Source organism: Gopherus evgoodei, chromosome 8 (genome assembly GCF_007399415.2).
Source record: "Gopherus evgoodei ecotype Sinaloan lineage chromosome 8, rGopEvg1_v1.p, whole genome shotgun sequence".
Classification (NCBI taxonomy): Eukaryota; Metazoa; Chordata; order Testudines; family Testudinidae; genus Gopherus; species Gopherus evgoodei.
The window spans coordinates 15,491,289-15,504,098 of NC_044329.1; the positions used below are offsets into that span (position 1 = coordinate 15,491,289).

Below are 12,810 nucleotides of genomic sequence, written 5' to 3' on the forward strand. Positions count from 1 at the left end.
GCCTGAGCTATATTATGGGTTTGTCACACTCTCTTTAACATATGATTTTATCTTCTCCATCCATATTGAGAGCAGAGTAATTCATACAAAAAATGCAAGGCTCAGTTACACATCCTCTACCCAGTGCGAGCACAGTCAAAGCAACAGTGCAAAGCAGCCTTCAAAAAAGTAAAATATATTCCCTTGCATTTTCTTCAGCGATGGCCACCCTCAAAAAAGTAGTCAAAGAGTTGTTGCCTAGAGACTGTGTGCATTTAAACAGTAAATAAAAGGACAACAGCACTTCAAATAAAATGAAACTAAACAGTTTTGTTTTCATTTGTACTGAAACTAAACAAAACGTTGTCCCTTGCCCAGTGTTCTTGAATTTGTACAGTTTAGATTTTCAGAACAGTCACTCTTTATGCAACAATATACAGTAAGTCTACATATGTCAGTTACTAAAGGAACAGAAAGACAATCAGTCATTTAATGTATGAAATGCAAACAACAGCTACTATTAGGGAGTATTTAAATAGCCAAGGAAGGGGGCTCAGTATTCAGATTGAGTTACATCATGGATTTATACTCACCACATGAAAACATATAACAGTGCAACACAGGATAACAGTGTAAACTGCTAGTTTATGTACAAAGCAGGACATAAAACAGTTATCAAGATTTAAAGTTCAGGGTCTACCAACCACTGCGCTAATATTTTTAAAATTTAAACACATCTAGAGTTCTTGCTTTCTATACATTTCATTTCAACAAGGGTTACTGCCAATGGTTTCCCTGCACAACACAAAAGTGGTGTAATACATTGACAATTTTGCAACAACATATATATTGGTTTAACATATGTTAATATAACATACAGTATAAGGGTAATTAGAGAAACAAGTTCATTTTTGTTTACTGATGACGCATTGTTTTGTAGCCCCTTCTGGTCAAATTGTGCCAGTTCCTCAATATTTTCTAATGAACTATGAATTTTAGCAAAGCATTACAACACACATTAATCTTTACTCTGAATGCTGAATGCATAACACCTACTGAAGCAGAGAGTCAATTACGGCTCCTGGCTTTGCTGAACGTTTTCTGTTTGGAGAGGAGGGATGGAAAAAGACAAAAACACATTACTAGTCTACCCAAGAAAAGGAAGGGGTGACATTTTCCAAATCTAAAGTATAAACTATTAACATTTACACAAGTTTGGTTTCTAGTCTCTAAAAATAATATGCTAAAATCTCAACAATTGCATATTTAAATATTTTAGAAGGATAACTCAAAATACAATCTATCTAGGTTTACTTTTGGTCAGCCATCAGCACCACCCTCATTTGGATAGGTAACTTTGTGTATTTTCGCATGTCATTTGTGAATTTGGCCCCCAAAGTCTATGCTAGAATAAAACACATCAAGTAGCCAGAGGAGAGGAATGTAGCAACAACAACACACACAAATGTTTAAGAAGGCGTTAAAGCAGGCCATTTCCTAAGTCACTGATACTTGATTATTTGTCATTAAGAGTCAAATTTACATTGCTTTATGCCTCTTAACTTGGCCCCAAAAGTTAATGTTTCTTGCCAAAGCCAGCTTTCTCATGATAAAACACTACATAGTGTGCGCAGTATGTTTTCTCTGTTGATTATAAATCTTCATGCAGTACAGTCAGTTAAAAAGTATACCTTAAAAAATGTGTAACATGCCCGAGTAACCATAATGTATTACATTTGCTGACTTGGTGTTACTTTCCCAATCTTAATGTTGTTGGGCTTTTTGGACAATTAGCCCAAACTGGAACCAGAATTAAACTCAGCAGTTAAGAAACCTTTACTGAGTCTCTACCTCATATCGCCTACGGAAAGTTATATTCCTCTGTGTAGGCTTCAGTGATTTTAGCATTGTTGAGGCATGTATTCATGTGTGTCTTCCATTTAATTCCATTCTCCATTTTATTTACATACAACCTCGGTACCCCCACTATTTATACTATGAAAAATCTTATACCCCTTTTTATAGCTCTCTGCAGATATAAGACCATGTAGTCTGAAAAGTTAGTTTTTTAAATTTCAAAATTATTTAAAAAGGGGGAAAAAAGAAACTGTCAGGTTTTGAAAAAACGGAGGAGAAATCACAACCAGCTCTAATAATCTCATATTTTGGCAACAGAAAATTGTCCTTAAATCAACAGAGCATGCTTTCCAAATATTATGGATTTTGATCAGCATTCACTATAGTTCAATTACTTTCTATGTTGAATGCATTACAGCACTGCTCAAAGGGCCTGGGGTCCTGTTGTTCATTCCTTAACTCACATTCAAATTAAAGGGATGCCAAAATGCAGCCTACAGGACTGATCCCCAAAATAAACCTTTAGTTAGGACTTAGAACACTTCACATGGAAGCTCCCAATCACATACAAAACCATTTCACAAGAACTCTCACCTTCTACTGGTTTTAGGCCTTGATCTTCCTTTTGAAGTCCTAGGCCTCTCTAACTTCATCAAAGACTGCCTCAGGCTCTCTTCTGTGTAAGCTAGATAAACATAAGAAAGGTCCACCTCGAAGGGCTGGGGAAAGAATACACAGAATCCACTTCACAACTGTGTAAATATATAAAACTTACAGAAGTGATAGCATGCTTCTTGATAACACTTATCAAGAAACATGCTTCATCAAAACACCAAAGACTATAAAAGTTGAAAGTTTTACAGCAGAAGATGCAGGTAGGTAGGGCCCTACCAAATTCAGGTCCATTTTTGTCAATTTCATGGTGATGGGTATGGTTGTGTTTATTTTAAATAAAATGTGGTTTACAGGGTGCTTATGCATAGGGAAGCATGCTGTGGCTCACCGGCCTAGCAACATTCTGGAGAAGGCCATGGGGAGGGGTGTGAGCTTGGCATGTGGACTGGAGCACAATGAGCATGTGATAAACAAACCCATATATGGGTTTGTTTAACTCTGATTGGTTAAGGTTCATGTTATGTAAGTTGTTATATAACTTGTTATATAAGCACCATGTGCTATAAAGTAGCGAGGGGCGGGGCTCCTTGCTGGAGGGACTCTGCCTGATTCTTTGTAGCAGGGGTCTCTTTGTGCACATACATGTTGAATAAAGCTTTATTGAATTGAATCGCATTGGATCGAAGTCCCATGATTTCTACCCAGCATCAGACTCACTGGGAACCACCAAATCCCAACAATGGTTAGAGGATTTTAAAAAGTTGTAATTTTCATGATTTCAGCTATTTACATCTGAAATTTCGCAGTAACTGTAGGGGTTCTGACAGAAAAAAAAAGTTGTGGGGTGGTCACAAGGTTATTGCAGGGGGGGGGTGTTTTGCAATACTGCTACCCTTATTTCTGCACTGTTGCTGGCAGTGGCACTGTCTTCAGAGCTAGGCAGCTGGAAAGCGGTGGCTGCTGGTAGGGAGCCCAGCTCTGAAGGCAGAGCCGAAGCCAGCAGCAGTGCAGAAGCAAGGATGGCATGGTACGGTATTGCCACCCTTACTTCTGTGCTGCTGCTGGCAGGGTGCTGCCTTCAGAGCTGGGCACCTGGTCAACAGCCACCGCTCCCTGGCCACCCAGCTCTGAAGGCAGCACAGAAATAAGGATGGCAATACCACCAGCCCCTTGCAACTCCCTTTTGGGTCAGGAACCCCAATTTGGGCAATGCTAGTCACCTCCTTGAAATCTGGTCTTTTGTGTGCTTTTGCCGTATACTATACAGATTTCATGGGGAGAGACTATATTTCACTGTCCTTGACACATTTTTCATGGCTATGAATTTGGTAGGGCCCCACATATGGGTATTCATTGGCTTGTACACTATTGATCTATACAGTTTGATCCATATTTAAGAAGAGACACTTACATCTTTTTCCTTTTTATCTGGTACTGGGGTCTGTTTTCTCATGTTGTTCCCTGTATATGCAACACATTTCTTAAAGGAAGAGAAAGATCTGTTAGCCAAGTCAATTATATTATAAAACTGATTTCACAATTGGGTAGGTTTATATTTGCTTCCAGCATCAATTCAATTAATCTGGGAGTTTGTAAAATGAAAGACCCACGTCGCACCTTTAACCCATCATGACAGTTAAGATTATCTTGGATTAGAGCTGAGTGAATAATTTTTTAAAAATCCATTCATTTCAAACCAATTTTTCTTTTTCATACCAAAACAAAAAAAAAATATTCAAAATTTTTTAATTTGGGTCAAATCAAAACATTTGACATTTTTTGTCTTGAAATGTGGATTCAAAACATTGTCAAAAACAGTTCATTTTGACATTTCCAACATTTTTGTTGTCCAGTTTTTTCTTGTCAAATTCAATCCCAAATTCACGAATAATTTTAGTACCCTGAAAAATGTGTTTTTCTATCTTTACTTTTTTTTTTTTTTTTTTTTTTTTTTTTCCTGCTCAGCTGCAGCTGGGATGTTCTTTATAGAAGTACCTGAAGCAGAACTTCCTAGGACTAGTGGCTAAATTGAGCATTTACACATCTAGAACTTTTACTCCCCTTGGCAGTTTGCCAGTCTAGTGGACTTCAGGGCATGATGCAAGATAAATATATAAGCTTTCAGATGATCCTTTCTGTTCCAACAACATAGCTGGTAATATTGTTGGAGACAGCTGCAATAGTTTTGATTAGCTCATGTCAATGAAACACCAAAATCCTCAAATACCAAATAAAAACCTGCCATAACATCTGGGTTAAGTAACAAACCCATCACAGAGATCTTGCAGTCGTAGTATTACTACAACTCCCTGCAAGTCCTAAATTTCCCTTGTTTAAAAAACCCTCTGTTGTGATGATACAATATGTCAACTGAAGTACCTCTGCCCTGTTAGAACAGGTTTCAAGCAGTCTGCAGCCAAACAATAGTTGCAACAAAGGGGAGAGCTCATCCCCTCACCTACTCCGTTTATTCTGACAACAGGTGAACTCCAAATTGGAATTTGCATTTTAATAGTATTAAACAGAAAAAGGGTTGCATCCTGGTTTGCTTTAGGAATGCCAGAGAATTAGGAAAGCCAGAGAATTAACTGCAAGAGACATGAATGCTACATGTCTTAAAGTGCAGAAGTCAGGAAGTGAAGACATGAAGATTATCAGAGTAATGCTGACTCTCCGTTATGGCACAATCTAGCTAGTCAATGAAACCTGTATAGCTAAGGTTGGCAAGTTAGCATGAGACCCCTCACTTTCATTTAATACCCCTTGAGCACCTTGCATTGCCCTAATGTAGCTACCTGCATTTTCTATCAACTAAAGCTTACCAACTGCCATTCTCCAATGTCTTCATTCCAGTGAACATAGTTTTCAATCATTTCCTTAGAAGAAATAAGAAAAATAATAGTTTTAACTCTTCACACACTTTAAATACATGTTCCATAAGGCACACCCAAGAGATCCTGGGCAAAGTGAATTTAACAACAGCATTAAAGCCCTGTTAATTTAATCAAGGCTAGTTCACTGATGTGGATGGCCATACCATGTTAAAAAAACAGGGTGAAGCTGTCACAGTGGACAATTACAGCTATATATTTTCCCATTGCAGAGATGGCCTTCAATTTTAGAAAACGCTTCAGATATTTTAGACAGAGTGAGGAGGAAGTGGATCCTCTTCAGATAATCAAATAATTGCTTCACTTTATCAATATACTCAACCAGGCTTTTCAAAGCATTACACAAAGACTAGAGGGAGAAAGGTGATTGGTGAAGTCATTCTGCTTAGTGAACAATTGTAATCACCAGAAACCTCCCTCTTGGTATTTTCAAAAAGATTGATTCAGTCACATCTGGGTCTCTGATTCTCATGTTTTTGACAGTGATTTAAAACTCATATGGAAATGTGACAGAGCTGCACCTGGTAGCATGTTCATATAACTGCGTTGGTCTGAAACAAACCTAATAACCTTGACTTTACTTCTAATTACATTTTATTAGAAGTTTTCTGTGTTTTATAAATACTCCTTTACAAATAAATACATAAGTTAGAATCTTATGTGGCTCATTTTTTTTTGTGCGATGCTATTCAATACCTGCTAGCTCTAACAAACTGGTTACAGAGATGAGGTGTGCTGGACCACTCCCACTACTGATGGGGACAGAAGGAATGCTGGAGGAATCAATGGGTGTCTCTAACATTGCTAAAAACCCCAAATCCAAGACTAGGCTTCCTTTACTTTACCTGATAGTCCTGAGGAATGAAGTTATTTATGATGAGCATTTGAAGACGAAGCTCCCTGCTGAGCTGCCGAATATTCTCCAGCAATCCTTCAATCTCTCTCTGATGTTCCTGCTGCAGATCTGCCATCTATGGGCAATAATGCAAGCCATCAGGAAGCTAGAAGTAGTTCAAACATGAAAGCCTTTAAAAAAGTTGTTGCTCTTCTTGGACTGACGAAAGGCCATCTCCATTTAAATTCATAGGCAAAATGAATTCTTTTATTCTAAAACTATCCCCAAGAATTGATAAATTAAACATACCAGCTCAGACTGGCACTTTTTGGCTACAAGACTTCTGCAAATCCCCGGGTCTGCACTTGTTGGAAGTAACAGGAGCAGAGCAGTCTAGGTACACGCTGCTCAAGGAAGGGGCCTGCACACCCTAAAGAAAATCCCATTATCCAACAGACTACTATGTACCACAGCCAGCTGCAGGAAGCAGCTCTTGGCCTGAAGACCTCCTGCAGCATGGGCTACAGGCACCAGCCAATAGACATTCTGAGCTCCCCTAGGTTGGCAAGAGAGGGAAAGAATGTGGTAGCCAGGTGGTGCGTGATTAGGGTATCCCAGTCAGAGGGACAGGATAGGGGAAAAAACTACAGAAAGGAGAAAAATATGATATGGAGATGAAGGTCACAGGAGAGAAAGGAAAACAAACAAGAGTGAAATTTCAAGGAGATACAACTAAGAGAAATTATTAATCCTGTATTCTGTCGGGTTATTACATTACCCTGACAGAAAGATAAAGGCTATCCAAGTCAAGCAGGAGCAGGGAATTGTGCAGAGTGTGTTGGCAACTGATGATTTTATAACATTCAGTGACAACTGGTTATTTTATTAAAGCTCCAGCTTCCATAGTCATATGAATGAGATCCTACACTTTCATTAGGGTGACCAGGTGTCCTGATTTCATAGGGATAGTCCTGATATTTGGGGCTGTCTCTTATATAGGCATTTATTACCCCCCACCCTGATTTTTCACACTTGCTCTCTGGTCATCTTAGCCCTCATTGATTCAGAGAAAAGCTTAAAGATGTAACCCCCAGAGGCTCAAATTACCAGTGTTCAGTTAGTTCTTTGAAAACATACAAACCAAGAGGTGCTTTATAAAGACTCTGGCAAAGCACTTTTCCAGGGTTACACAATGTAGGCCACAGTATTTCCGAAACAGACTTGTTTAGTTCTATTTATAAACTAACTTTTGGACACCGACCTCTGATTTTGCAGCCATTAGCATTGTCCAGACTTTCTTCAGCTTCTTGGTCTTGCCCTGTGCCTCCTCCTGCAGGCTGGTGTACTTCTCCTCAATGTCCAGGCGCTCTTGCTGTTTGCAACAAAAGACAACACACAATTTACTATTGTCATAGAAGCATTTGGCTGTGAGATACCAGAGAAGACACTACTTGGAGTAAGTGAAGTGCCAGCTCTGCTTACACCAATCTGTCTCACCCCCCAACCCCTTTTACTCACTGCTATAAAGCTAGTCCCTGCACAGAATTCCGTACCAGAGTACTGCCAACCCATTTCAGGTGTCAGTCTCTAGGAATGTTGGCACCAGCTCCTGCCATAGCTTCCATATCAAGTGGGCACACTAAGCTGAGAGAAGCAGTCGAAGGCAAGCACAATCAGGCCTGTCAGTTAAAATCATCAGCACTACAATAAGGAAGCTGATCACACCTCTTTTTCCTCAAGCTCTTTGCGAAGCTGCTCGGCTCTTCTCCTTCGCTCTTCAAGCTCCATATTAGATTCCTCTAGAAGTTTCTCCTGCTCCTCAGCTTTTGCCAGCAAGTCCACACCTCCCACAATCACCTTCTTCTCCAGAGCTGATAACTTCTCCAGCAGTGACTGGTGTTCCTGTCTGATGAGAGAGACAGGGAGTGGAAGACCATGTATTCCAGGCTCTCTCTAGTGGTGGGGCATGGCCTCTGGGTGGAAGGGGGCCTGAACACTGATCTTACTTTTGAGATTGTAAGAAGAATACACAATTCACTGAAAAGAGTTGCAGCTAAAGTCAAACAGGGCAGCTGACACTGAACAGTCTCTCCTGCTGCAAATCCTCCCTTTCACTAGGGGCTGCTGGGGCACCAAGATCAGGGAGACTCTCTCCTCCTCCACTTTCAGTGCTCCCTCTACTAGGGCCCAGGAGGAGAGAGAATAAGAGATGGCAGCAGCAGCTGAATACCTCAGGGCCTTGGTAGCAGGGAGATGAGAAAATAATCACACATGGAGGCCAGGGGAAGACAAGCAGGGATCATGGAGGCTTAACACACAAGTCCATTACCTCTCCAGCCCTTGTCCCACCAGCCATGGGCCTCGTGCACCTGCTTGCCTTATGCTCTGCCCTGAGGCCCTGTGAGAACTCACAGGTCACTTTCCAGCTCCAGCCTGGATCAGTCTTTCCACATCAAGGTAATTTCTGTGCCCAGAATCAAGCACATCCATCTCATTAAACTGTATGGCAGTAAAAGCTGTTATGATGGTTCTTAGTATTTGACTACTTCATTAGCAGTCAATATATACAGGAGCTTGTCCAGCTTTTCAAATGTGGATGCTTTTTTTTTTTTTAAGCTCCCTCTCTGGCTGGCTGAAATTTTGAAAAAACAATTTAAAAATGCAGGTTGGTTTTTTTTTAATTGTGTTTTCTGAGAAGAATCTAAACATGAAGCTCGTTTGCTGTAACGGCTTTTGTGCATCACTGCTTTACTCTACCGATTCATTTTAATTTCCACCAGTCACACATCCCAAATTGGGTCTGATTACTGAACTGCAAAAAAAAAAAAAAAAAAAAAATTGTTCTTATGATGCAATACTAACTGGGCTTTGAGCAGATCTTTCTCTCTCTTCTCCAGTTCAGCCCTGGCTTTGTTTCTCTCTTCCTCTTCCATGTCAAGCTTGGTTTCAAGTGCTTTTCTCTCTTCATCGATCTTGGCTTGCATCTCTACCATTTTATCTGGGGAAACTTTCTTCTTGCCTTTGGAAAGATTCAGATTAAAGTATGAATTATTTGATGACAAAAATAAATACAATTATTACAGTGAAGATTTCTATCTTATCATCAGATTTCAAATTAACTTATTTTCAACAAAAGTTAAATAAAGATTTCAATGGCAATATATAGTTCTATTGTATCTCTGCAGCTACTGGAGTTTATAATAATACTATTCAGTGCTAAAGGATATTTAAGAGATGCTGGTGATGCTTCCAATTCTGTCAGGAAACCAGCTTGTATCACATCACTGTCCAACAAAGGCAACTTTTATACCAAAGGTTTTAGTGTAGCTTTGTTATTAAGACTATGACTTCAACAAAGCCATGCAAGTGGCACTCTGGAAATTGGGCAAGAAGAAAAACAGTAATGGACTTATAAGAGTTATGTGCACACCAGACTAGTTCCATCTTGGAGATCTAGTGACATTTACAAGCCACTCAAGCTCTGCTTTTGCTATGTATTACCAATGGACACACTGAAATATTAAGCTAATATTAGTAAACTGTACTAAAATCAAATTTAAAAAAAGAATAAAACCCTTGGGAAAGACTGCCATCTTAAAAAGAGCCAGAAATTTTAAACTTAAACTTCTTTAAAGGGATAATGAAAAGTTAGTCTGCACAGTTCAATCCAGAGTTTATTTTTTATGCAAACTTTAGCATCTAATTCTAAAGAGAAGTGATTACAGTTTAATGTTTCTTTTTGTAGCCTGTTAGAAGAGTTGAGTTCTAAAGCTAAGTTCAGAATTCCACTTTCCAAAAATTCACATTAGAAGAAATTTTCTCCAAGGTACCCTTCTGTATTCCATTCCCTATGGAGTGTCACTGCGAAAGTTAACAGTAAGATCTTGTAGGACTGTATTGTCCACAATGAAGAACTACAATGTGCAGAGAAATGCAGAAAAGCCCTATTAGATAACAGCAGATAAGGGATGGACAACAGTTTATGGACTCAGATTGCCTTTGTAGCAGTGTCTATTCAGAGATGTTGGGGTGATAGGATTTGTGATGGTCTATAAGGTAGTACTTTCAAGATATGACCATTGGTAAAAAGTAAAAACCAAACAAATTTTTTTACACCTACCCCTCTGTGATTACAATGGGGGTAACTTGAGTAGCTAACTGGTATTCAGACCGAGTTCAGTAACCCTAAAAGGTCATCTGCAAATAATTCAGAATTCTAGAACAAGAAGAATGGCTCCTGTAAATCATCCTCCAAATCTCAGAGATCAACATTAGTTGAAAAATAACTTTGGATTGGGAAGATCTTAATTCCAATACTGCACAATATATCAATGCATGTAAACATGAACAGGTTTCAGATTAATTGCACGACTGGTGGCAGAGAAGACAGCAAGACACCAAGCTAAATTTAGATTTCTAGAACTTTTATTGGGTGGAAAATACCCTTTATTTACCCTGTTCTGATCTTTCCCAGACACATTCTAACAAAATCTAGACCAAAAAAAACCTAACTTACATATATGAAAATCCAACAGCAACAATTTGCCACCACTGCGGAGGGGGGAGAAGGGGAGGAAAAATACCCATAGAATACCCTGCCAAACATTATTGTTCAGTAAAAGGCTCTCCCCTGTGTGCACACACACAACTTTCATAAAGACACTGAAACATCACCTTAATTATTTTTAAATTAGGGCTGTCAAGTGAGTAAAAAATTCATCTGTTAAACAATAATAGAATACTATTTATTTAAATATTTTTGCATGTTTTCTGTATTTTTAAATATATGATTTGAATTACAACACAGAATACAAATTGGACAGTGCTCACTTTATATTTATTTTTTATTTCAAGTATTTGCTCTGTAAAAAAACAAATTTGTATTTTTCAATTCCCCCAATACGAGTACTGTAGTGCAATCTCTTTATCATGAAAGTTGAAGTTACAAATGTAGACTTATGTACATAAAACTGCATTCAAAAATAAAACAATGTAAAATTTTAGAGCCTGCAAATCCACTCAGTCCTACTTCTTATTTAGCCAATCGCTAAGACAAAGAAGTGTGTTTACATTTGCAGGAAATAATGCTGCCCGCTTCTTGTTTGGAACATCACCTGAAAGTGAGAACAGACATTTGCATGGCACTGTTGTAGCTGGCACCGCAAGGTAATTATGTGCTAGATATGCTTCATGCTTCAGTCACCATTCCAGTGGACACACGTCCATGCTACGGACAAGTTCTGCTTAATATCAATCCAAAGCAGTGCAGACCATTGCATGTTCATTTTCATCAGCTGAGTCAGATCTCACCCGCAGAAGGTTGATTTTCTTTTTTGGTGGTTCGGGTTCTCTAGTTTCTATATTGGAGTGTTGCTCTTTTAAGACTTCTGAAAGCATGCTCCACACTTTGTCCTTCTCAGATTTTGGAAGGCACTTCAGATTCTTACACCTTGGGTCTGTTAGAAATCTCACATTTGGTACCTTCTTTGCATTTTGTGAAACCTACAGTGACAATGTTCTTAAAATGAAAACGTGCTAGGTCACTATTCGAGACTGCTATAACATGAAATATATGGCAGAATGTGGGTAAAAACAGAACAGGGGGACATACAATTCTCCCCCAAGTTCAGTCACAAATTTAATTATGGCTTTTTTTTTTTTTTTTAAAAACAATCATCATTGGCATGGAAGCATGTCCTCTAGAATGGTGGCCAAAGCATGAAGGGCCATACGATTGTTTAGCATATCTGGGACGTAAATACCTTGCAACTACAGCTACGAAAGTGCCATGCAAATGCCTATTCTCACTTTCTGGTGAAGTAAGAAAGAAGAAGGCAACATTATCTCTTGTAAATGTAAACAAACTTGTTTGTCTTAGCGATTGGCTGAACAAGTAGGACTGAGTGGACTTGCAGGCTCTGAAGTTTTACACTGTTTTGTTTTTGAGTGCAGTTATGTAACAAACAAATCTACATTTGTAAGTTGCACTTTCGCAACAGAGATTGCACTACAGTATTTGTATGAAATGAAAAATACTCTCTCTTTTGTGTATCTTTTTAAAGTGCAAATATTTGTAATCCAAAAATACTATACACTTTGTGTTCTTGTTGTAATTGAAATCAATGTATTTGAAAATGTAAAAAATATCCAAAATATTTAATAAATTTCAATTGGTATTCTATTGTTAAACAACAATAGATTAATTGCCATTAATTTTTTAGTTAATCGCGTGAGATAACTGATTAATCAGCATCCCTATTTTAAATATACAAACACTAGCAATGGGGTGTAGGGGGGAATTATGTAGGTATCTGGGTGTAATATATAATTTCGTGGCAGGATATGTGACAGTACTTCAGGAATACAACAATTAAAATAATTTGGTTTAGAATCCATTTGTTCTCCTGTTGGCCAGATGGTAAGAAGCAGTAACACGTAGGTTCACAGCCCCCAGATTTTGGTTGATCAAGCTTTGGGCAATATGCTTTAGAAATCTGAGTTTTCTGTGAAATTCTATATAGAGAAATCCTTAAGCAAAAAAGGTCAGGGACAGGTGAATGAAGGACCCTTACCTGTTAAAACACATTCTTAGGTCTTCTCAATTTTAAAGAGTGAAAGTTAGATTGAGAAGCA

General features: G+C 38.6%; 1 protein-coding gene across 4 annotated transcripts in view; it reads right to left on the reverse strand.

The window, feature by feature from the left end:
- Positions 1–289: 289 nt before the first annotated feature.
- KIF3A (kinesin family member 3A) overlaps positions 290–12,810 on the reverse strand; it is a 30,198-nt gene continuing 17,677 nt past the window's right edge. For all 4 annotated transcript variants that reach the window (XM_030572461.1, XM_030572464.1, XM_030572463.1 and 1 more), the window contains 8 exons: positions 9,040–9,196; positions 7,903–8,083; positions 7,439–7,549; positions 6,188–6,313; positions 5,274–5,327; positions 3,863–3,931; positions 2,431–2,555; positions 290–1,080 (listed from right to left, as the gene is read on the reverse strand). In XM_030572461.1, coding sequence (XP_030428321.1) covers positions 1,032–1,080; positions 2,431–2,555; positions 3,863–3,931; positions 5,274–5,327; positions 6,188–6,313; positions 7,439–7,549; positions 7,903–8,083; positions 9,040–9,196 — 872 coding nt within the window. In that variant the 3' untranslated portion in view covers positions 290–1,031. The remainder of the gene's footprint in view (positions 1,081–2,430; positions 2,556–3,862; positions 3,932–5,273; positions 5,328–6,187; positions 6,314–7,438; positions 7,550–7,902; positions 8,084–9,039; positions 9,197–12,810) is intronic.